Source organism: Microcaecilia unicolor, chromosome 8, assembly GCF_901765095.1.
Source record: "Microcaecilia unicolor chromosome 8, aMicUni1.1, whole genome shotgun sequence".
Classification (NCBI taxonomy): domain Eukaryota; kingdom Metazoa; phylum Chordata; class Amphibia; order Gymnophiona; family Siphonopidae; genus Microcaecilia; species Microcaecilia unicolor.
The window spans coordinates 110828896-110851369 of NC_044038.1; the positions used below are offsets into that span (position 1 = coordinate 110828896).

The 22474-nt window shown below is 44.7% G+C and overlaps 1 protein-coding gene across 5 annotated transcripts in view; it reads right to left on the bottom strand.

The window, feature by feature from the left end:
* Nucleotides 1-22474, bottom strand: part of LCP2 (lymphocyte cytosolic protein 2) — an 888998-nt gene that overhangs the window by 430912 nt on the left and 435612 nt on the right. The window contains exon 1 of one of the 5 annotated variants that reach the window (XM_030211065.1): nt 21129-21362. The exons of the other annotated variants lie outside the window; for them this stretch is intronic. Coding sequence (XP_030066925.1) covers nt 21129-21188 — 60 coding nt within the window. The 5' untranslated portion in view covers nt 21189-21362. Of the gene's footprint in view, nt 1-21128; nt 21363-22474 lie in introns of those variants that run through there. 5 annotated transcript variants of the gene reach the window in all.

Here is a 22474-nt window from a genome sequence, read left to right on the forward strand (position 1 = left end):
CCTATGGGCTTCTTGCATTCAACGCATTCTAATCGGTAATGCAACTTTGTAAAAGGAGCCCATAATGAGCTTTTCAATCCATTTTTGCTATTAAATAGGGTATTGTCTATAATATGTGATTTAAATCAGTAAACTGAACAGGGATTTGCAAACTTCCGAACCTTACTTAGAAACTTTATTTATGAACTTTTACAGAGAGATACTTTAAGGAGACACCAACCAGCATAGTGCAAGGCATATGCAGTTAGCATCCACCATGATAATGACAGCTGGAAATCTGAAACACAATGTTGCAGAGTAATTTAGTACCATAATATTACATTTTACAATAAATTTTGCTCAACCATAACTCAACCACCAAATATTCTGACAAGTTTGCAATTGAACTCAAAAACCAGGAAGTAGGGAAAACTCCCAAATACTAAAAATATAAAGCCTGCAAATATATTTTAAATTGAATTAAAATTCAATTGATTTAGTAAAACATGACAAAAATGTTCAAATTCCAAACGGTTGAATATTTATGTTTCAGCAATTTTTATTGATGATTCAGCAAAGATAGAAGTTACAATTCAATGCTCGTAACAGGAACAAGATACACCTGACAGCAAACTCATCATCAATATTTTTGAAAGTTACAGTAAGAACTCCCCCAACCCCCCACCCCAATACCTCAATAGGACTTATAACGGTAGTAGTACAACAACCAATTATCTACATAACCTAAAGATGTAATGCATATTAAGGTCAGCAAATGGCACTTGCAAAAGGGACTGGATATACTCCCATACCGTAAGAAACAATTTCCTTCGTTTAGGTAGGCACTTAGCGTACTTCTACTCTAAAAGCATTAAGGCATGCATACGATTTCTCTAGGCCCAAAAGGAAGGAACCTCTTTTCTGACCTATATACCCAGAATAACACGCTTACCCATGGCTCCTGCCTTACGAATAAGCAGAGCCTGTGAATGATTAGATATGTGAAAAACTTCATATTTATCTGTCAACCCTGCTGGAGAAAAAGACAAATCCCGACCCAGCAATCTCTCAAGATGTTAAGATAGCTTTCCAGAATTGCTTTATCTTAGGACAACTCCAAATAGCATAAACAAATTTATGGCCTTGTTGGCATTTTGGGCAAATTGGAGTCTCCACTCCACCCACCTTAAACACTTGTTCTTGTGTAAAATATGCCCTATGTAGTGTGCAGAACTGACACTCCTGCACCTCAGCACTCACTGATATCTCCGGGATACATTTAATAAGCACCTGCAGGTCCAGAGAAGTAGCAGGTATACCTAAGTCACAACTCCATTTATAAGCAAGGTGTCACGCTTCTCACGGAAACACTGGGTTTGTGAGCCCTTGGACCACTGCCGAGGAGCGGCAGTGGCAGGCAAAACCATCCCCAAACCAGAGACAAGGCAAAACAGGACTGGAACCCCGGACTGGAGTTGCAGCAGGGGCAATCAAGCTGGGACAGGCAGAGCAGGAACAGCTAGACTTCACCTGCGCTTGACCGCCGTTCCCCAGGAGTTGAGCCCCTGGGTGCAGGCGGCCGGCAGGACTTACAGGGCAGGACAGGAACTGGATACCAACAGGAAACACACAACAGAGTCAGGACTAAAAGCTGCCAGGCAGCCACTAAGACAGAAACACAGACAGGTGGGAATCAGGACTGAAAGCTGCCAAGCAACCACTAAAAAGAAACACAGACAAAAGACAAGGAAATGCAGACCAGAAACAAGACTAGGAACTAAGCAATAAAACCAAAGCTAACTACACAAAAACAAACTAGAACCAGGCAAGAAACTCAGACTAGAACTGGATTAGGCAGAAGGGCACAGAGCACACCCACATACCAGGGACCTTAGACAATGCAAAGGCAAACACAGACGTTTCCTGGTGGCTAGTAAAGCCCATCAGCAGCTGAAGTTCACTGCAGGAATCACAAGGCAGCTATGGGTGCTGTTCAGGCACAAACAAGAAAAGCAAGTCTGGCAGCCTGGAAGATCCGGACCGGACTAGGCTGAAGTCTGGAATGTGTGACAATTCATAGCAGCCACTGGTTCTGGCCACCAGAGGGCGAGGTGAGCACAGACAAGGAAACGGTCACAAACGTGACACAAGGTCATCACACTGCCGAACTGGGGATATTAATTGCAGTGCTTTATGGAGAGCAGAGACCGACAAACCCCATCTCTAAATTTGTCAAAGAAGATCCGGAGGTGTTCGCCCAAGGAAGGATAGAGGGCGGACAAGTCTAATGATCTAATATAATGCTGTAATTGTCGATACGCCAAAGAATCTCCAGGTTCAACAACCTCCAAAGTCCACAATATTTCCCAAGAAAGCATCTGACCCACATCATTCAAAACATGCTGTATAAATGAGACACCCCGCATCTCCCAATGTCGAAAACTAGCATTATCCCGCCCAGAGGAGAACTGCAGATTACCCTGAATAGGAAGGTGATCCGAGATTTCTGACTTTCCTCCCAAAAGCGGACCCAAATAACGCCATACCTGTCTCAGTGGACGAATCAGTACACTCCGATGAAAACAAGAGCTCTGACGGACAATGTAATAGAGAATTGATGTGCCATGGGAAACAATACACCGCTTCATACTCTCGAGGCGTGAAATTCTGCTCCTTCAATACCCAGATGACAAAGTAGGCCCATACCTCCATATCTCCAAAATAAAAGTAGATATTTAAAGGACATTTTTGGCTTCCGGCCTGCCCAGCAAAAACGAGTCAAAAGTCAAAGCATTTAAGTCACATTTCAATAGTGTAAGAGGTAGCAGTTGAAGGGCACAGAGCCATTTGGAAAACAAGATCATATTAAAGAGTTGAATCCTACCATGAACTGAAAACAGAAAATGTGTCCACTTAGCCAAACTAATTCTGGTATGTTCCAATATTAATCTGACCAAGAGATCTAAGGCTAAAACAAAAAGCAGTGGAGGCAGGGGACAGGCCTGATGAGTACCTCGATAAATCCCAAACACTGAGAAGGAAACAGCGTTCACTTGTATCTGCGCCTGAGCTGATTTACAGAGCGTGTGTATGGCTTCCAGAAAAAAAAATGTGATACCATAGTGACGTAGAGTGGCAAAAAGGAACCCCCAGATTACCCAATCAAAAGTCTTCTCTGTGTCAAAACTGACTAACAGAGAAGGCCCAAACGGTTGAATATTTAAATTATATTATATTACATTACATTACACCCTACACCTTTACACTGCATCTACCTCCAGGTTCTGAGCAGTTTACATCAAAGAAGCCAAGACATATTCTTGGGAAGCTTAATGAGATACAAATCTGCTAAAAAGGATAGGTTTAAATTCTTAAAAAGGTTAAAATCCAACTGAAAATTAACACAAGGATACAAATCCTTCCATAATTTCGGTGCTTGCACAGCTAAAAGGCTACTGAATACTCTTAAGGCCCTGTTTACTAAGGAGCGCTAGTGTTTTTATTGTGCGCTAACCATGTAGGAATATTATGGGCATCTACACAGTTAGCATGTGCTAATGCTTAGCGTGCGCTGGAAATGCTAGCACACCTCTAGCACAGCTTAGTAAACAGGGCCTAAATGTTTTTACAGCCCTAATAGAGGGCAAAACAAATTACAACAGGATCTTCTAACTCTATTATTAGACTGAAATTCAAAATGGGTTATTAAATATTTATTTATTTATTTGTTGCATTTGTACCCCACATTTTCCCACCTCTTTGCAGGCTCAATGTGGCTTACAATACATCATGAATAGTGGAAATATATGAGAAAGTATACATTTAGTAATAACAGAAGGATCTTGGGTAACTTGATAATGATAAATCATGATAGTAGTTTAGCAATCAAATATTATGAGAAATATATAAGAAAATGTACATATAGTAATAACGAAGGATCTTGGGTAACATAATAATGAAAAACATGATGATAGTTTAGCAAGAAAATCTTGTAAAGGCAATTCTGGATGTGTGTATAGGAGTTCATATTTGTTGGTCTTTGTTGTATGCCTTGTTAAAGAGATGGGTCTTCAGTAAAATTCGGAAGTTAGCTAGTTCATAGATCGTTTTTAAGTTGCGCTGCAGCTTGTTCCAGAATTGTGTGCTCAGGCAGGAAAAGGTTGACGCGTGCGTTAATTTGTATTTTAGACCTTTACAGTTTGGGAAGTGAAGATTAAGGAATGTGCGGGATGATTTTTTAGCATTCCTGGGTGGTAAGTCTATCAGGTCTGACATGTAGGCTGGTGTGTCTCCGTGAATAATTTTATGAACTAGGGTACATATTTTGAACATGATACGTTCTTTGAGTGGGAGCCAGTGTAGCTTTTCTCATAGGGGTTTAGCACTTTCATATTTTGTTTTACCGAATATGAGTCTAGCTGCAGTGTTCTGAGCTGTCTGAAGTTTCTTGATTATATGAAGGACACGCCCCCATTCAAGATCTTATAAATTAAGCAAGAAAACTTAAACTTAATCCTGGCCTCTACAGGCATGTTAATGAAGTTCAAGAAAAAAAGAGGAGATATTATCCCTCTTCTGCAGTGAAAAAATCATTCTTACTTCGGTATTCAATATAGTTTGAATCTCACAAACGATTTTATTTTGGAGCATCCAAATATATAAGATTACAATAATCTAGCAATGACTGTACTAACAGTCTAAACTGCTCAAATTAAAAAAAATGTATGTATTCATCTTAGATTTTTCATAAAAGAATCTTTTCCATGTTTTATTTCTATTGATTACCTTTAAAAGTGAACTAACACAGCTACCACACCTCTCTATTTCATAAAAGAAAAAACGAACTCGGTTAAAAAGCCAAGGTGATTTTCAAATGATAAAATCTGATCAATATGAACCCCCAAGATCTTCATAATGGGGGGAAATGTGTATTGAATTTGGTCTATTAATATATGGTCTACCATTGGATCAGGGTTATTATTAAACAGCAAAAATTTAGTTTTGTCAGTGTTAAGCTTTAGGCGATGACGAGACATCCAAGAACTAATCAGAGTAACACATCTATGACCGAAATTGGTAACTTGTGGCAGAGAGGAAAAAACTGGAATTATAATAGTATGTCAGACCTGTGAGTTCTTGTACCAAGTAGAGCACTGCCGAGCCCGGTACTTGGACCAGGTTCTGCTTGGCAGCCGGACAACCCCACGTTTCACCTGCGCTGACCGCCGTTCCCCAGAGGTTGAGCCTCTAGGTGCAGGTGGCCTGCAGGGCTTACGAGATGGAGCAGAAAGCGGGGTGATGAACGTGACGGCCAGACAGGCAGCAGGCAAGAGAGTAATCCAGGTACAGGCAGAGTCAGTAGGCAGGCAGCAGACACGAGAGTAATTCAGGTACAGGCAAGGTCAGTAGGCAGGCAGCAGACACGAGAGTAATCCAGGTACAGGCAGAGTCAGTAATGAAGAACAAAGTAGAGGAGAAGCACACTACTGAGAAGTAACACCTATCAAAGTAGAAGATGAAGCAAGGAGTCTAGGGACAGCTCAGCTGATAAAGTGCTGGCATCTGACATCAGCAGGGAGAAGGGGCATAGCCATAGGACAAGAGCAGGGGAAGGAGGAACCAGAAGACCAATAGGAGAGAAGCAAGGGAAGCCAGGCAGAGGAAGAGCAGACCCAGGTGGGTGGAAGCAAAGCAATCAAGAAGCCTGGAAGCCAGGCAGAGAGAGAGCAGAGCCAGGTGCATGGAAGCAAAGCAATCAAGGAGCCTGCAGCCAGAGAAGAACCACACACATATGGCTCATGGCTGTGCCAGTCAAGTGTGCGTGTTGACGGGACCCTGCACAGCCCGAGGACGCCACTTGCATTGAGGTAGGGGACATGACAGTACCCCCTCCTTAAGGGACCCCCTCTGCCTAGGTCCGGATTTGGATGGGTAGCGCATATGGAACTCCCGGATCAATTCAGGTGCATGGACGTTGGCAGTGGGCTCCCAGGAATTATCCTCGGGACCAAAGTGCTTCCAGGATAGCAAATAGAACAGCCGCCCCCTTTGACATTTGGAATCCAGAACCTCATCTACCTCGAATTCAGGATCCGGCTCGGAATCAGGAACGATGATCTTCTTTGGCTCTGGGTGCCATTTCAAGGTCAAGAATGGCTTTAGCAGGGACACGTGGAATGCGTTGTGGACCTTGAGATTACCTCGTAACTGGAGACGATAAGTGATGGCTCCCACCCGAGATTGTACTGAAAAGGTTCCAATGTATCAGGGAGCAAACTTGAAGGAGGGTAATCAGAGTCTCAAGTATTTGGTACTAAGCCAAACCTTTTGTCCAGGTTGAAAGGTCGGAGCAGGCCGCCTCTTATGATCTGCGAAAAGCTTGTATCTAGCAATGGCTCGCTGAAGACGTTGTTGGACCCTGCTCCAAATGTCTCGGATATCAGTGAGGGTCTGTTGGAGCTGAGGCGAGGCTTGGGTCTGAGGGATTGGAAGTGGTAGTCGTGGATGGCGCCCGTTTACTGTAAAAAATGGTGATGTATGAGAGGCAGTGTGGAGACCGTTGTTATAGGCGAATTCAGTCCAGGGGAGTAATGTGGACCACTTCTTCCTGCGAATGTATACTAATAACCGACAGGATGTCTTGAGAGTTTGATTGGCCCGTTCCACCATTCCATTGGTCTGTGGGTGGTATGCGGATGAAAAATGGATGGTGATGCCAAAAGGAGAACATAGTGCTCTCCAGAACCTAGAAGTGAATTGAGATCCCCGATCACTTATGATCCGGAGAGGTAGACCACGTAAACGGAAAATATGCTGGATGAAATTCTTGGCAAGAGTAGCGGCTGAGGGGAGAGATTTCATGGGAATGAAATGGGCCATACGGGATAATCGAGCCACCACTACCCAAATGACCGTGTGACCTTGGGACGGTGGTAAATCAGTAACAAAGTCCATGGATACTTCCTGCCAAGGGAGCTGTGGAACTGGCAGTGGCTGTAAGAATGCCCACAGCTTGCCAGAAGATGATTTGTTTCGGGCACAAATGGGACAGGTGGAAACAAAATGTAAGATATCCTGAGCCATGCGGAGTGACCAGCAAACGTGGAGGAGTGTCCCCATTTGAGAACCTTTTTCCTGGACTGGGCTGGAACAGAGGTCTTCGTGCTGACGGAAGAAACTACAGTCGTGGAGGCAACACAGGCAGGATTAAGCATGGGGTAGGATTCCTCGGGTTCTTCGGGTTGAAGGCCCTGGAGAGCACATCAGTCTGAATTTTCTTTTCAGCAGGTCAAAATACCAGGCGGAAGTTAAAACGGGCAAAGAAAAGAGACCAGCATGCCTGTTGCGGGTTTAGTCTCTTAGCATCCTGAAGGTATAGGAGATTCTTGTGGTCGGTGATTACTGTGATGGGGTGTAAGGCCCCTCCAGGAGATATCGTCATTCCTCGAGAGCCAATTTAAGGGCCAACAATTCCCGGTCCCCAATGGTGTAATTACGCACTGCCGGAGAAAAGTTTTTGGAAAAAAAGAAACAGGGATGATGCTTGCCAGAGTCTGAGGTTTGAGATAGAACAGCCCCTGCCCGCAGCGAAGAGGCATCCACCTCTAAAATGAATGGTTTTTTGATATCCGGGCTTCGAAGCACAGGAGCAGAGAGAAAGGCTTGCTTTAAGGTGGCGAAAGCCTCCTGGGCCTCCGGTGTCCAGTTCCTCACATCAGCACCCTTCCTGGTCAGTGCAGTAAGAGGGGCAGTGTTAAGGGAGTATTGATGGATGAACTGCCGGTAGTAGTTAGCAAAGCCCAAAATCGTTGCAAGGCCTGGATACCCTGGGGCATGGGTCAATCCCGGATGACTTGGAGTTTGGTGGGGTCCATTTGGAGCCCCTCTGAAGAGACGATATATCTCAAGAATGGAATAGACCGTTGATGAAACGAACACTTCTCTAGTTTGGCGAAGAGACGGTAGTCCCGGAGGCATTGGAGAACGGTGCGGACATGACGAGGGTGGTTTTGAACAGAAGCAGAAAAAAACAAAATATCATCCAGGTAAACTATGACTGAGGAGTACAGGAGATCTTGAAAAATGAAGTTAATGAATTCCTGAAAGACCGCAGGTGCATTACAAAGGCCAAATGGCATGACTAGATATTCAAAAGGTGGTCTTCCATTTGTCCCCATGTCGGATTCGGACCAGATTGTAGGCGCCTCGGAGATCCAGTTTGGTAAAGATAGATGCTCTCTGCAGACGGTCAAAAAGTTCTGGAATCAGAGGGAGTGGATACCGATTCTTAATGGTTATTTCATTAAGACCCCGGTAGTCTATACAAGATCACAGAGAGCTGTCCTTCTTGGTTACAAAGAAGAAACCTGCCCCCGCCAGAGAGAAGGAGGGTCTGATTAAGCCCTTTTGGAGGTTTTCTTGAATGTATTCCCGCATGACTTTAGATTCCTCACGGGATAGGGTATACAGCCGACCCAGAGGTGGTGTCTTGCCCGGAAGTAATTCGATAGGGCAGTCAAAAGGACAATGTGAAGGAAGGGAATCAGCCTCCTGGGCATTGAAAACAGAAAGGGAAGCATCGCAGGGAAGCAGGCCCCCGGGGGAGGCAGAAATAGTCCTCGGAAGAAGGAACCACCGGCATGAGACAGGAAGCAAAACATTGGGAACCCCACCTGTCAATATCGCTAGTGGTCCAGTTGATACTTGGTGTGTGTTGTCGTAACCAAGGCAGGCCTAAAATAACAGGATGGATGGCCCGGGGAAGAACCAGAAGCTGAATCTCTTCCTTATGTAAAATTCCTACTTGCATCTGCAATGGCTGAGTGGCACGGGTAATGGAGTAGGGTAGAGTCAGTCCCTGAATGGAGGTCACTTGTATCGTAGGTTTACAGGCCATTGAGGGAGTTCCAAGCTGGACTAGGAGACTGGCGTCAATAAAATTCCCTCCGGCCCCTGAATCGATCAAAGCCATGGTGCTAATATAAAGTTCCTTCTAGCGCAGCAAAATAGGGACAGAGACAAGATTATCCGGAAGAGGTGAGAATCGACCCAGGGCCACCCCCTTCAGAGGCCCTGGGTCAACACATTTCCCGGTTTATTCGGGCAATATCTCAGGAAATGGCCAGCCTGCCCACAATAGAGACAGAGTTGATTGTCCCGATGGTGAGCCCTTTCCTTCTCAGAGAGGCGATGCCGCCCGATAACCATCGGCTCTTTGGAGATTCCAGAAGTGGTGCCAGTAGTAGCCTAGTGGTTAGTGCAGTGGACTTTGATCCTTTGATCCTGGGGAACTGAGTTCAATTCCCACTGCAGCTCCTTGTGACTCTGGGCAAGTCACTTAACCCTCCATTGCCCCTGGTACAAAATAAGTACCTGAATACAGTGATACCTTGGTTTTCGTCAATAATCCATCCGAAAACAATCGGCAAAAACCAAGGCAATAAGAAATTAATATAAAATGAATACAAAAGACTAATGTAAAGAATAAAGGAACATTTATTTAACATGGCATTTTCTTCCAAAAGAGGCCAGTATCATCACAGTTGAAGACTTGTTGGGGGATGAATCCTTCAGCCTCTTGGCGTATTATTGTGTGGACCATAAGGACCTTAGGTATCAAGGCACTATCTGGGGTCACTTGCCTTCTTGGTCTTTTGGCACTAGGACCAGTTTCAGAGTCAGTGGACCCATGTCGCACAAGAAAGCTGTCCAAAGAGGTCTGTTTCTGCTGCGTCTTTAAGATTTGCCTAAAATGGGGCAAGACATTATCATTAAACAAGTTGCAGACAAGGCCTGCAACAGCTTTGTCTGGGTGATTTTTCTCCACAAACCCCTGTACTTTACTCCACATGGAGAAGATGTCCTTAATCTCTGAGAAAGGCACATTCTCCCCTGTCTCTTCCTCCTCATCTGAAGCAACTTCTTCATCTGCCGTCTGTTGCACTTCTAGTTGAAGGTCTTGCAGCTCTTCAGTGGTGAGTTCTTCACTGTGGTCATTCACCAACTCTTCCACATCCTCACCACTCACCTCCAAACCCATGGACTTCCCCAAATAAACAACTGACTGCACCACGTGTGTAGGGTCATCAGATGAAGGCTCAAACCCTTCTAAATCTCTCTCATGCACACGTGCTGGCCATAATTTCTTCCAGCCAGAGTTCATTGTCCTGGATGCCACTCCCTGCCAAGCCTTATCTATGAGGCTAATGCAGTTGAGAATGTTGAAATGTTTTTTCCAGAACTCTCTTAAGGACAATTCTGTATCTGATGTCACTTCAAAGCACCTTTGAAACATTGCTTTTGGTACAGTGTCTTGAAATTGGAAATGACATTCTGGCCCATGGGCTGGATGAGTGGTGTGGTATTAGGGGGCAAGAACTTCACTGTGATAAAACTGAACTCCTCTAACAATGCGTCTTCCAAACCTGGAGGATGTGCAGGAGCATTGTCCATTAACAGGAGGCACTTAAGGGGCAACTGATTATCCTGGAGGTATTTTTTCACACTCGGGCCAAACACTTCATTCATCCACTCAATGAAAATTGGCCTCGTGACCCATGCTTTCTTGTTTGCTCTCCACATCACACACAATTTACTTTTGATCACGTTGTTTCTGCTAAACACTAGGAGTTTCTGAATAGTACACCAGTAAGGGCTTCACTTTACAATCACCACTAGCATTTCCACACAACAAAAGAGTTAGCCTATCTTTCATAGGCTTATGTCCTGGCAGTGCCTTTTCCTCCTGTGTAGTGAAAGTCCTCTTTGGCATTTTCTTCCAAAAGAGGCCAGTTTCATCACACTTGAAGACTTGTTGGGGGATGAATCCTTCAGCCTCTACGTAATCTTTGAATTCGGACACAAAGTTTTCGGCCCCAGACTTGTCCGAACTTGTACCTTCGCCATGCCTAGTGACACTGTGTATGCCAGTGCACCTTATGATTGGCATTTTGGTATGTAACAGAAGACTTAGAGACTCTAGAGGCTGACCTATGTCATCTCTGTCAAAAGATCTCTTCACAAGAATAATTTGCTCCATTTCTATGTCTATGTAATCTGATTTGGGTGAGTAATAAAACTTCAAGCTTGACTCTTGTCTCTTATCTTCCTTATTTCTTACTTATGGGAAAATGTTAATTTGATATGGACAGTGAAAAGATTAACCAGAATAGAATGACAAGACTTCTGGATCTGACTGGGGAAATGTACATCCCTAGACAGCCCCTTGACAGAATTGTCTGGTCCATGATTAATTCATGGTTATTCAGTTTAGATTGTAAGGTAGTGGGTCTAATGATTGGAGTCAGATGGGGTTGTTAACTGCCTTCCTCACATAAGCCTAAATTTAGGGGACCCAAAACCCCCCTAATTTATTCATTTTGGTAATCCCGACGATGGTGAGACAGTTTTTTCTTTACTTTCCTTTTGGTCAAATAAGAGACTAAAAACTTGAATCTCAGTTGACCAAAATGCACTTTATGTGTCTGTCTCTGTTAACTCACAATTCACTTAAATTTTTATCTTTCAAATTTACTATTTCTCTCTAGACGTTTACTTTAATACCACTATTCTTCTTTCCTCTTTCCCAAATCTATAAATGGGATCTTTTTCATTTTTTCTCTGAAAAGAGGTGAGTATTATTACACTTCCAGCTGGTAAAGTGAAACATTCCCAACATAAGTTTCCTGTTAATTACTCTTCTATGACTATCCCTTTTTAACTATTTATATACCATTCCAGCCAGAATATTCTACTACTACTTAACATTTCTAGAGCGCTACTAGGGTTACGCAGCGCTGTACAGATTAACATAAATTGACATAAAGGACAGTCCCTGCTCCAAGGAGCTTACAAGCTAAAGGGCGAAATGTCAAGTAGGGGCAGTCCAGGTTTCCTGATTAGAGGTAGGATGGTTAGGTGCCGAAGGCGACATTGAAGAGGTGGGTTTTGAGCAAGGCTTTGAAGATGGGCAGGGAGGGGGCCTGGCATATGGGCTCAGGGAGATTACTCCAGGCATGGGGTGAGGCGATGCAGAAAGGGCGGAGCCTGGAGTTGGCGGTGGTGGAGAAGGGTACTGACAGGAGGGATTTGTCTTGAGAACGGAGGTTACGGGTAGGAGAGATGAGGGTAGAGAGGTAGGGAGGGGCTGCAGATCGAGTGCATTTGTAGGTTAAAAGGAGAAGCTTAAACTGTATGCGGTACCTGATCGGAAGCCAGTGAAGTGACTTGAGGATAGGGGTGATATGAGTGTACCGGTTCAGGCGGAAGATAAGACGTGCAGCAGAGTTTTGAATGGACTGAAGGGGGGATAGGTGGCAAATTGGGAGGCCAGTGAGGAGTAGGTTGCTGTAGTCAAGGCGAGAGGTAATGAGAGAATGGATGAGAGTTCGGGTGGTGTGCTCAGACGGGAAGGGGCGAATTTTGCTGATGTTATACTACTACTACTACTTAACATTTCTAAAGCGCTACTAGGGTTACGCAGCGCTGTACAATTTAACATGGAAGGACAGTCCCTGCTCAAGCAGCTTACAATCTAAAAAGACAGGTGTACAATCTAAAGACAAGTGTAGAGTCCGTCTGGTAGGTAATACTATAGAGGAAGAAGCGACAGGTCTTGGCTATCCGCTGGATATGCGCAGAGAAGGAGAGGGAGGAGTCAAAGATGACCCCGAGGTTGCGGGCAGATGAGACAGGGACGATGAGGGTGTTATCAACAGAGATAGAGAGTGGAGAGAGAGGAGAAGTGGGTTTGGGAGGGAAGACAATAAGCTCAGTCTTGGCCATGTTCAATTTCAAGTGGCGGTTGGACATCCAGGTCGCAATGTCGGCTAAGCAGGCCGATACTTTACCCTGGGTTTCTGCAGTGATGTCTGGTGTGGAGAGATAAAGCTGGGTGTCATCGGCATAAAGATGATATTGGAACCCATGGGAGGAGATTAGGGAACCCAGGGAGGAGGTGTAGATTGAGAAAAGAAGGGGTCCAAGGACAGATCCCTGAGGAACTCCAACAGACAGCGGGATGGGGGTGGAGGAAGAACCCTGAGAATGTACTCTGAAGGTACGGTGGGAGAGATAAGACAGGACAGAGCCCTGGAACCCAAGTGAGGACAGTGTGGTGAGAAGTAAGTTATGATTGACAGTGTCAAAAGAGGTGGATAGGTCGAGGAGGATAAGGATGGAGTAGTGACCTTTGGATTTGGCAAGGAACAGGTCGTTGCAGACTTTAGATAGTGCCGTTTCCGTCGAGTGTAGGGGGCGAAAGCCGGATTGAAGTGGATCGAGGATGGCGTGAGAGGATAGAAAATCGAGGCAGCGGCTGTGAACGGCGCGTTCAAGTATCTTGGAGAGGAAGGGTAGGAGGGAAATGGGGCGGTAGTTGGAGGGAAAGGTAGGGTCAAGTGATGGTTTTTTGAGGAGTGGTGTGACTACAGCATGCTTGAAGGTGTCAGGGACAGTTGAAGTGGAGAGAGAGAGGTTGAGGATATGACAGATGGGGGGGTGACAGTAGGTGTTAAGTAAGTTGGTGGGGATGGGGTCTGAGGAACAGGTGGTGCATTTCGAAGAGGAGAGAAGATAGGCGGTTTCCTCTTCGGTGATATCGGGAAAAGAGGAGAAGGAGGCCTGGGTTGGTTGGTTGAGGGAGTGTGTTATAGGGTGAGGAGGAGGAGAAGATGGTTTGGAGGTGAATTCGAGGTTGATTTTCTGCACCTTGTCGCGAAAGTAGTCCGCCAGTGCTTGAGGAGAGAGTGGGGGGGGGGGGGTGGGAGCAGAGGGCACTTTGAGGAGGGAGTTAAGGGTGGCGAAGAGACGACGGGGGTTAGAACTGAGGGAGTTGGTCAATTGGGTGTAATAGTCCTGTTTGGCGAGGAATAGGGAGGACTGGAAGAAGGATAACATGAATTCATAATGAATGAAATCGGTGTGGGTGCGAGATTTCCTCCAGAGGCATTCAGCCGATTGGGTGCAGGAGCGAAGGTATCAGGTGCAAGGGGTCAGCCAGGGCTGGGGATTAGTACGCCTCATGGGACGGGAGATGGACGGTGCAAGGGCATCGAGAGCAGAGGAGAAGGTGGCATTGTATGTGGAGACAGCCTTGTCGACAGTCTCGGAGGACATGATAGAAGGGAGGAGATCAGAGATAGTAGAGGATAAGGTGGGAGGGTCAACCGCCTGGAGATTCCTAGAAGTAGTGGTTAGTATTGGGCGGGACTGAGGGGGAGGGTGATGAAGTGTGAAGGTGATCAGGTGATGGTCAGAGAGAGGAAGAGCTGAGGCGCAGAAATTGGAGGGTGAGCAGGTAGAAGAGAGGACGAGGTCAAGACAGTGGCCAGATCTGTGAGTGGGGGTGGTGGAGCTCAGTAGGAGGTTGAAGGAGGAGGTTAGAGTGAGGAATTGAGAAGCGTACGAGTCGGAAGGGTTATCAGTGTGTATGTTAAAATCACCAAGAATGAGGGATGGGGATGAGGGCTCAAGAAAAATGGAGAGCCAGGCATCGAAGTCGGTAAGGAAGGAAAGGATGGACTTATTAGGGGGGCGGTAAATGACTGCAACTCTGAGTGGCAGCGAGTAGAACAGACGGATGGAGTGGACTTCAAAGGATGAGAAACATTGAGACTGTGGTAGAAGGAGAGGTTGAAAACCGCAGGAGGGCGAAAGTAGTAGCCTTGGTGAAAACATTTTTTTTTAAAATGTGGGAACTGGAATCTGGCAAATCTTTGATCTACTAATCCTTCGACGTATATTTCCTCCTAAAACTTCCATTCTTCTGCAATGGTTAACTCTTTGTGTTCACGCAACTTTTTGGGGAGAGGTCTAATGCTGGCATCTTGCCTAACCCCCTGAAACGTGTTTCCATATGTATCTTTCTACCCCCACTCCATAAGGGGGACAATTTCTGATATATACACAAAGCCATGTCCGGCTCTTGCCCATGCCAACTTTGGAAGATGTCCATAATTTTACTTTGACTTTTCTTGAAACCTCTACTCATAATCTATTTGTCCCAGTTGTGATTGATTTTTGATCAATCAGTTCTTCTTTACTTCATTAAGCTTTTCTTTAAATTTCCTCTTTCCTATCTCTCATAAACTTTCTTTCCTTTCCGTATTCCCCCCCCCCCCCCCCCCCCCTGTTTCCTGGTAACTTCTTCTGCCTTGGTTTCTAACTTTCTATTAACATGCAGGTTTGCTATGTTTGATAACTTGTTTCCCTTTTTCGTCCCCGTCCAACTACGCAGTTTGTTTAACTTGCTCTATTTCATTATTCCTGAGTTGCCTTTTATTTCTAGTCTTTTATTCATTTTGGTGAAAAGAGGGGACTTATTTGATTTGGCCGCGATGTGTTCTATCTCTGTTTTTTTTTTAAGTTAATTTCTAGTTCTGACAGGTTTCAGGTCTGCTTAAGAAGTTACTTCCCCTATTTTTATAATTCTTTTTCTTTCTTTTTCTTCTCACTATGTCATAGTCAATTCTAGACTAATACAGCCCCATGGTTTTTCCCCGATGCAGGCTGGTAGAATTTTTACTCGCTTGGTAGAGACTTGATTTTCTCTTCATCTGACGGTTTACATTTACTATGAATATAATCCAGTGTATTATTTCTCTATAAGTATTCTTTTCTGCAATACTAAAAGCCATGCCTGTCCAGGCTCTTCCCCATGGTAACTTATGGGAAAGTTAAATATCCTTCATATGACAGTGAATGTTCTTTCATATGATCTTTGATTTTTATTTCTGACTTATTTCTGACTATATTTTCACTGCCTGTCAGTTCTGGGCTACGTTGGCCCCCCCTTCCGCAGTGAGGTCCCCCTCCCCCTCCTCTCCTGTTCTGGCTATATCTACTTTTGGAATGACGTGATATGACTGCCTTATCTTTCAAATTCTCCCTCACTTCCACTGCTGAGAATCAGTAGCGTACTAAAGGGGGGGGCGGTCTGCCTCGGGTGCACGCCGCTGGGGGGGGGTGCCGCCGTGCGCCGGTCAGCGTCATTCATTTCCATGCAGAGGGAGCATGAAAATGAACAACACTGACCGGCGCGCGGCACCCCCCCCCCCCAGCGGCGTGCACCCGGGGCAGACCGCCCCCCCCCCCTTTAGTACGCTACTGATTCTCAGCAGTGGAAGTGAGGGAGACTTTGACAGATAAGGCAGTCATATCACGTCATTCCAAAGGTAGATATAGCCAGAACAGGAGAGGAGGGGGAGGGGGACTTCACTGCGGTGACCCCAGGTGGGGGTCCCTTTGCCGGGGGGGGGGGGGGGGCGCTGCACCCGGGTGTCAGCCCCTCTAGGAACGCCACTGCTGAGATTAAAACTTGTATTGAACTGATGGCAGTTTTTCCAGTCAGAGTATAGTTCGCTTTTCCTACTATTGTTTAAATCATCCTTTATCTCTCTTTTAGCTTTAATCCCTTTACAATTTCTACCTATAAACTGTCATTACTTGTGTCGCTGCTAGTATCTTTTTTGCAGTTCTAAGTTATATGTGTCATTCCCCACTTCCTCTTTCTCAAACTGGATGGCTTATATGTTCTGCCCTTCTAAACCTCCTACCCAACCTCATCTAAGATTTTAAATCTTTTTTTTCGCATTCACTATCTGAAGGCACAAAAACTTTGTAAATGCAAAGTCCTCGTTGTTTTTTCTCTTTACCCTGCCTCCCTTTCTGTTGCAGTAGCCTGGATAACTGGTTTTGGTTCCGCATATTTCTTCTGTGTCACTTTTAATTTATGTTACGTAGTAGTCAGAAAAAGTTCCTTATCTTTCCGTTCTTTTCTTCGGTGGTTTTCCTGTGCTATTTGTCCTAAGTTCAAAGCTATATCCAGTTGCTTGCTTACCTTCTTTCCAGTCTCAGCCACTGCTAAGGAGTACCTGGAGTACTGTGTTCAGTTTTGGAGGCCGTACCTTGCGAAGGATGTCAAAAAAAATGGAAGCAGTGCAAAGAAAAGCTACGAGGATGGTATGGGATTTGCGTTCCAAACGTATGAAGAGAGACTTGCTGACCTGAACATGTATACCCTGGAGGAAAGGAGGAACAGGGGTGATATGATACAGACGTTCAAATATTTGAAAGGTATTAATCCGCAAACAAATCTTTTCCGGAGATGGGAAGGCGGTAGAACAAGAGGACATGAAATGAGATTGAAGGGGGGCAGACTCAGGAAAGATGTCAGGAAGTATTTTTTCACGGAGAGGGTGGTGGATGCTTGGAATGCCCTCCCGCGGGAGGTGGTGGCGATGAAAACGGTAACGGAATTCAAACATGCGTGTGATGTGCATAAAGGAATCCTGTGCAGAAGGAATGGATCCTCAGAAGCTTAGCTACAATTGGGTGGCAGAGCAGGTGGGGGGAAGAGGGGTTGGTGGTTGGGAGGCGAGGATAGGGGAGGGCAGACTTATACGGTCTGTGCCAGAGCCGGTGATGGAAGGCGGGACAGGTGGTTGGGAGGCAGGAAAAACTGCTGGGCAGACTTATACGGTCTGTGCCCTGAGAAAGACAGGTACAAATCAAGGTAAGGTATACACATGAGTTTATCTTGGGCAGGTCTTTTTCTGCCGTCATCTACTATGTTACTATGTTACTATCAGGAAGTGGATGATTGTTTAGTATTTTAAAGCAGCTTTCCGTCTCTGCTTTCTGCCTCATCTTTCTGTATACAGAACTTTATGTCTACAAATTTCTTTGCTTGAGTTTAAATAAAACTTATGGTGCTCTACATGTTTCCTTCCGTATTCAGGCACTATGATTTACTAGTACTTTTAGCATGGCTTAGCCCTTTGCTAGTTTTGTTTGAATTCTCAGAGTGTTGCCAGGCTGCTAATCTTTTCACGCTGTCTTATAGTATTTTTATTAAACTTTTGGTTCTTTCTGTCTTGTCTTCATTTAATGCTGTTTCCTCTATCCTTTTATTTTTTGCAATCGGTAAACTCGTGTACCTGAGTACAGTGGCGTAGCCACAGGTGGGCCTGGGTGGGCCAGGGCCCACCCAACAGCAGCACATATTTAGTGCTAGCTAGCGGGGATCCCAAGCTTTGTGAGCTGAAGACCTCCCCCTGATGGTGCTGAAAACACTGCTTTTCCACTTCAGCAGTCTAAGCTTCCTAAGCTGCTGAATTCAGGGGCATAGCCAGACAACAGATTTTGGATGGGCCTAGGCAAGAAGTGGGTGGGCACCAAATGTTCTGCCCGCCCACCCACCCACCAAAAAAATATCTCAGCTAGCAGGAAAACACTTATTTCCACCTTGGTAGTCTGCAGCTGGCATGCCCTGAAAACTGAGCATGCGCAGGTGCCAGTATCATGGAGAGTAGTGTTTTCGTTACCATGAGCTTCAACTGGTGGAGCTTGGGATTAGAGAGTAGCACGGGGACAGAAATCTTACCCGTCCCCGCTCGTCCCCGCTGGAATCTTACCCGTCCCCACCCATCCCCACTGGAATCTTACCCATCCCCACCCATCCCCGCAAAATTTTAAACCATCCCAACCCGTCCCCACCCGTCCCCGTAAGAATTTAACCCGTCCCCACCCGTCCCCGTAAGAATTTAACCCATCCCCACCCATCCCCGTAAGAATTTAATAGTACATAAAAGAAAGTTCCAGTCAGCTCCCTCAGTCTCTCTCTGGATTTGAGCCACAGCACTGTAGACAAGGAAGGAGTGGAAGCTGAAACTTGGAACACTCTGGTGTGCACATGTAAGATTTGTCTCTGATTTACTGGCAGTATGTGCTGAGAGGCCGCCACATGCAGGCGCCAGTAGGTTAGGTGACATCTGATTCTTGTGCCTGTGTCAGAGCTGAGGTCTGACACAAGTCTGGTAGCAAAGAGGATTAATAGTAACAAAGTAAGTGACAGCAAATAGACATGAACGGTCCATCCACTCTGCCAATAGTCACACTCATGATCAAGTCATCATTAAATCAACGAGTGTGATATTATATACTTGATTATGGTCTTTCTTCTGTGTTTCTGGAACAAAGACCACAGAAGTCTATCTGGCCCTATCCTTATGTACTACTGGAGTTGCCGTTGAAGCTCACTCCAGTCTATTCGTCTTCTCATTTGTGGGACACAGACTGTAAAAGTCTGTCCAGCACTGTCCTCATGTTCCAGCCACTGAAGTTGCTGTCTAAGCCCTTTCCAGCCCATCCTAAACCAGATTGCCATGTATGAGACAGAGACCATACAAGTCTGCCAGGTATCAGCTCTAGTTCATCACAGCCAGAGTTGCCATCTAAGTGTCACTTGACACATCCACACACATGCAGCCATTTAAGGTTAGCTTTTTATATAACTTCCATTTTCTAATTAGAGATCCTCTGTGTTCATCCCACGCCTTTTTTAATTCCGTCATCATTTGTGACTCTACCACCTCCTTAATGGAAGACTTTCCACATTTATGCTGTTAAAGCAAGGAAGAAGAGGAGGAGGAGACAGCACTCAAATAAATTGGTATTCGGTAGATGAGAGGCTGGTGCAGGTGCAGCTTACACTTCTACGGGAAGCCCACAGAACTGGTTCCATCCCCGTGGGAACCCCGCAGGAACTGCCTCCGTCCCCGCGGGAACCCCGCAAAACTGCTTCCATTCCCGCGGGAACCCCGCAGGAACTGCCTCCGTCCCCGTGGGAATCCCGCGGGTTCCGCGGGATTCCCGCGGGGACGGAAGCCGTGCAGCTCTCTACTTGGGATACCCACCAGCTACCACTAAACGTATGCTACTGTTGGGTGGCCCTCAGCCCTAAGTGGGTGGGCCCTGGCCCACCCAGGCCCACCTGTGGCTACGCCACTGCTGCTGATACTGGCCTCATTGCATGTGGGGGGGAGAACACTTGGTGCCCACCCACTTCTTGACTAGGCCCACCCAAAATCTGCTGTCTGGCTACGCCCCTTCCTGAGTAAAAACCGTGACTTCTGTGCTGTAAATTTTCCCAGCTAATCTTGAACTACCTTGGTGCTTTGGATCATAAATCATTTTTCTTTCCTTACTGACGTGTCAGGGACTTAAATTTCTTTGATTATACTAGGTTTGACCTGGGTCTTTATTTAAATTTAACTAGTTAAAGTTGCTGAAGCCTGCTTTTTACAATTGAAAAAGTGGGACATGCAGATTGCTACGACTGTATTTATGTATAAAATACAGACTGCTTAACATAGTAACATAGTAGATGACGGCAGAAAAAGACCTGCACGGTCCATCCAGTCTGCCCAACAAGACAAACTCATATGTGCTACTTTTTGTGCATATCTTACCTTGATTTGTAACTGTCATTTTCAGGGCACAGACCATACAAGTCTGCCCAGCACTATCCCCGCCTCCCACCACTGGCTCTGGCACAGACCGTATAAGTCTGCCCAGCACTATCCCCGCCTCCCACCACCGGCTCTGGCACCCAATCTGGCTAAGCTCCTGAGGATCCATTTCTTCTGAACAGGATTCCTTTATGTTAATAAAAGGACTTTAAGCAGGAAATGCTGTGGTTGTACTGGGCTAACGGGGGAGGGCTGAATTAGAGAGTGTGTTTCTTGGCAACTGTATTCAGTTGTAAATGTCCTGGAAGCCTTGGTCCAGAACCTGAAGATTAACCCTTGCATACCTTCAGAACTATGTGATAAAAAATTGTGATTGCTGTTATTTTAAAGACACAGTTAAAATAAGACTTCTGCTTTGCAGAAACTGCATAATCTATGCTAACATATCTTTAAGAAGAAATACAGAATGACTAAGGAGGGTTATCAGAGCCACTAAAGTAACTACGCACTTACAATTGTTCTGCTTCGTGAAGCATTAACTTCCTGGGGTTTTTTTTAACACAATAATTTGTAAGCACTTAATATTATTGCTATAGCGACTAATTATACCAGCATAAGGTCTTTAAAGTTTTTTAAATGCTCACTTTTTCTGTGCTTTACTTTTTATCAAATCTACAGTTACGCTTTAATGTTTTCAGTTTATTTCTTTGTAAACCTCTGAATAACTTATTGGCACCACTCTGGTCTTGCCGTAAATCACTCTCTCTCTATTTCCTTGCTTGGAACTGCGTCCAATGTTTCCCACCATCGGTTGTTTTTTTACTTTAACCTTTTAAGTCCTTCTGTGATTTTACTATGCTGCTTGTTTTTTATGGGTGTCATAAATTATTAAATACTCACGTTTTGAGTTGTTTGCCTGTCTCTCAATTTTGAGCCGCACCTATCTCCTGTTGCTTTCATACCCGATGCCTCTGCTTGTGGTTTATCCCAGGATCATGCCCTGGTCTTCTTGCATTCTCTAATTTCTTTCTATTCGTTTTTCTGCCTATGTCTTGATATTTCTAGAGCTCTTTCCTGATATTTTACCCCCATTTAACCAATGTTTAACCACTTAAATTATGGCTGCCACTAAGGCATATAGTCAACCTGATTTAAAGCTATTTTTATTAAGTCAATTTCACTTCCTCTAACGACAGTTCCCTGCTGGCTCAGCCCAGCTATGGCACCTTTAAATCTAACCCTCAATCTACTGTCAAAGGTTTCTGTTATCTGGCATTACACCCTACATATGGGGTGTATGCTAACTCCTAAGAATTCCCTGCTCTTTGTTATTTTCTATCTGCCACAAGTGATAGATTAGCCACAATTTTCATGAGTTTGTCAATACATTGCACCTAGCCATGAGAGCTTACTCTTCCTCTGTTTTAAAACTTTTTCTTTCTCTTAGTAGTTTAAAGGGATACGTTTTGCTTCTCGGTTCCCTTGTCATGAAACAAATTGCTACAGGTTTTGGTTAGCTTAAACTTAAATGTTTTGTTTTACTGAATATTAAGATAGTTTAAAATGGAGAGCTCTGAAATTTACTTCCTGATTCTGACACCACATGGTTATAAATAACTCAGCTCCTCTTTTTAGAATGTGTTTTAATAAACTTGCTATCTGCAGCTTTTAATTTAGTCTTGTATTAAAGGTAGTGTTATAATTTACTTGTTCAAAGATTTAAGTGTATTCTCCCCTGCTTTTCTCATGCCGCTAGAATTTTAACTGCAGAATTCTTTCCCTTTTGTTAAGAAGAATAAGAGTCATTCCGTGTCAAGTGGACCAATTTTAAAGGTCGTCCCCACCGCACCATCTCAGATTTCGATGAAATTTGGTACATAGTTTCTTTATGATAAAAAACTAAGCTGTGCAAAATTTTAGTTCAAAAGACTAAAAATTGGAGGTTCTAGGGGACCTCAAGTAAAGGGTTGCAAAATGTCGCCTAAGCAAAAATGACATTTTGGGCCAACTTCCAGAAGCTGTAAAACTGGAAGTTTTAGTAGTACAAGGGGGATATTTGGAGAACCTGCACTACTTTTAGGGCTTAATGAACTGGCAAAACCCCATGTTCCTAGTCCTCTTACTTTTTGAATGGTTTAGGCTCAAACTTTGCCAAAAAAACCAGCAAAAATCAATTTACAGCGATGTTGAGGCTGCTGTAGTTTCAAAACTAGTTGGCCTTTCAGGTTGATTTTTGGTAGATGTAC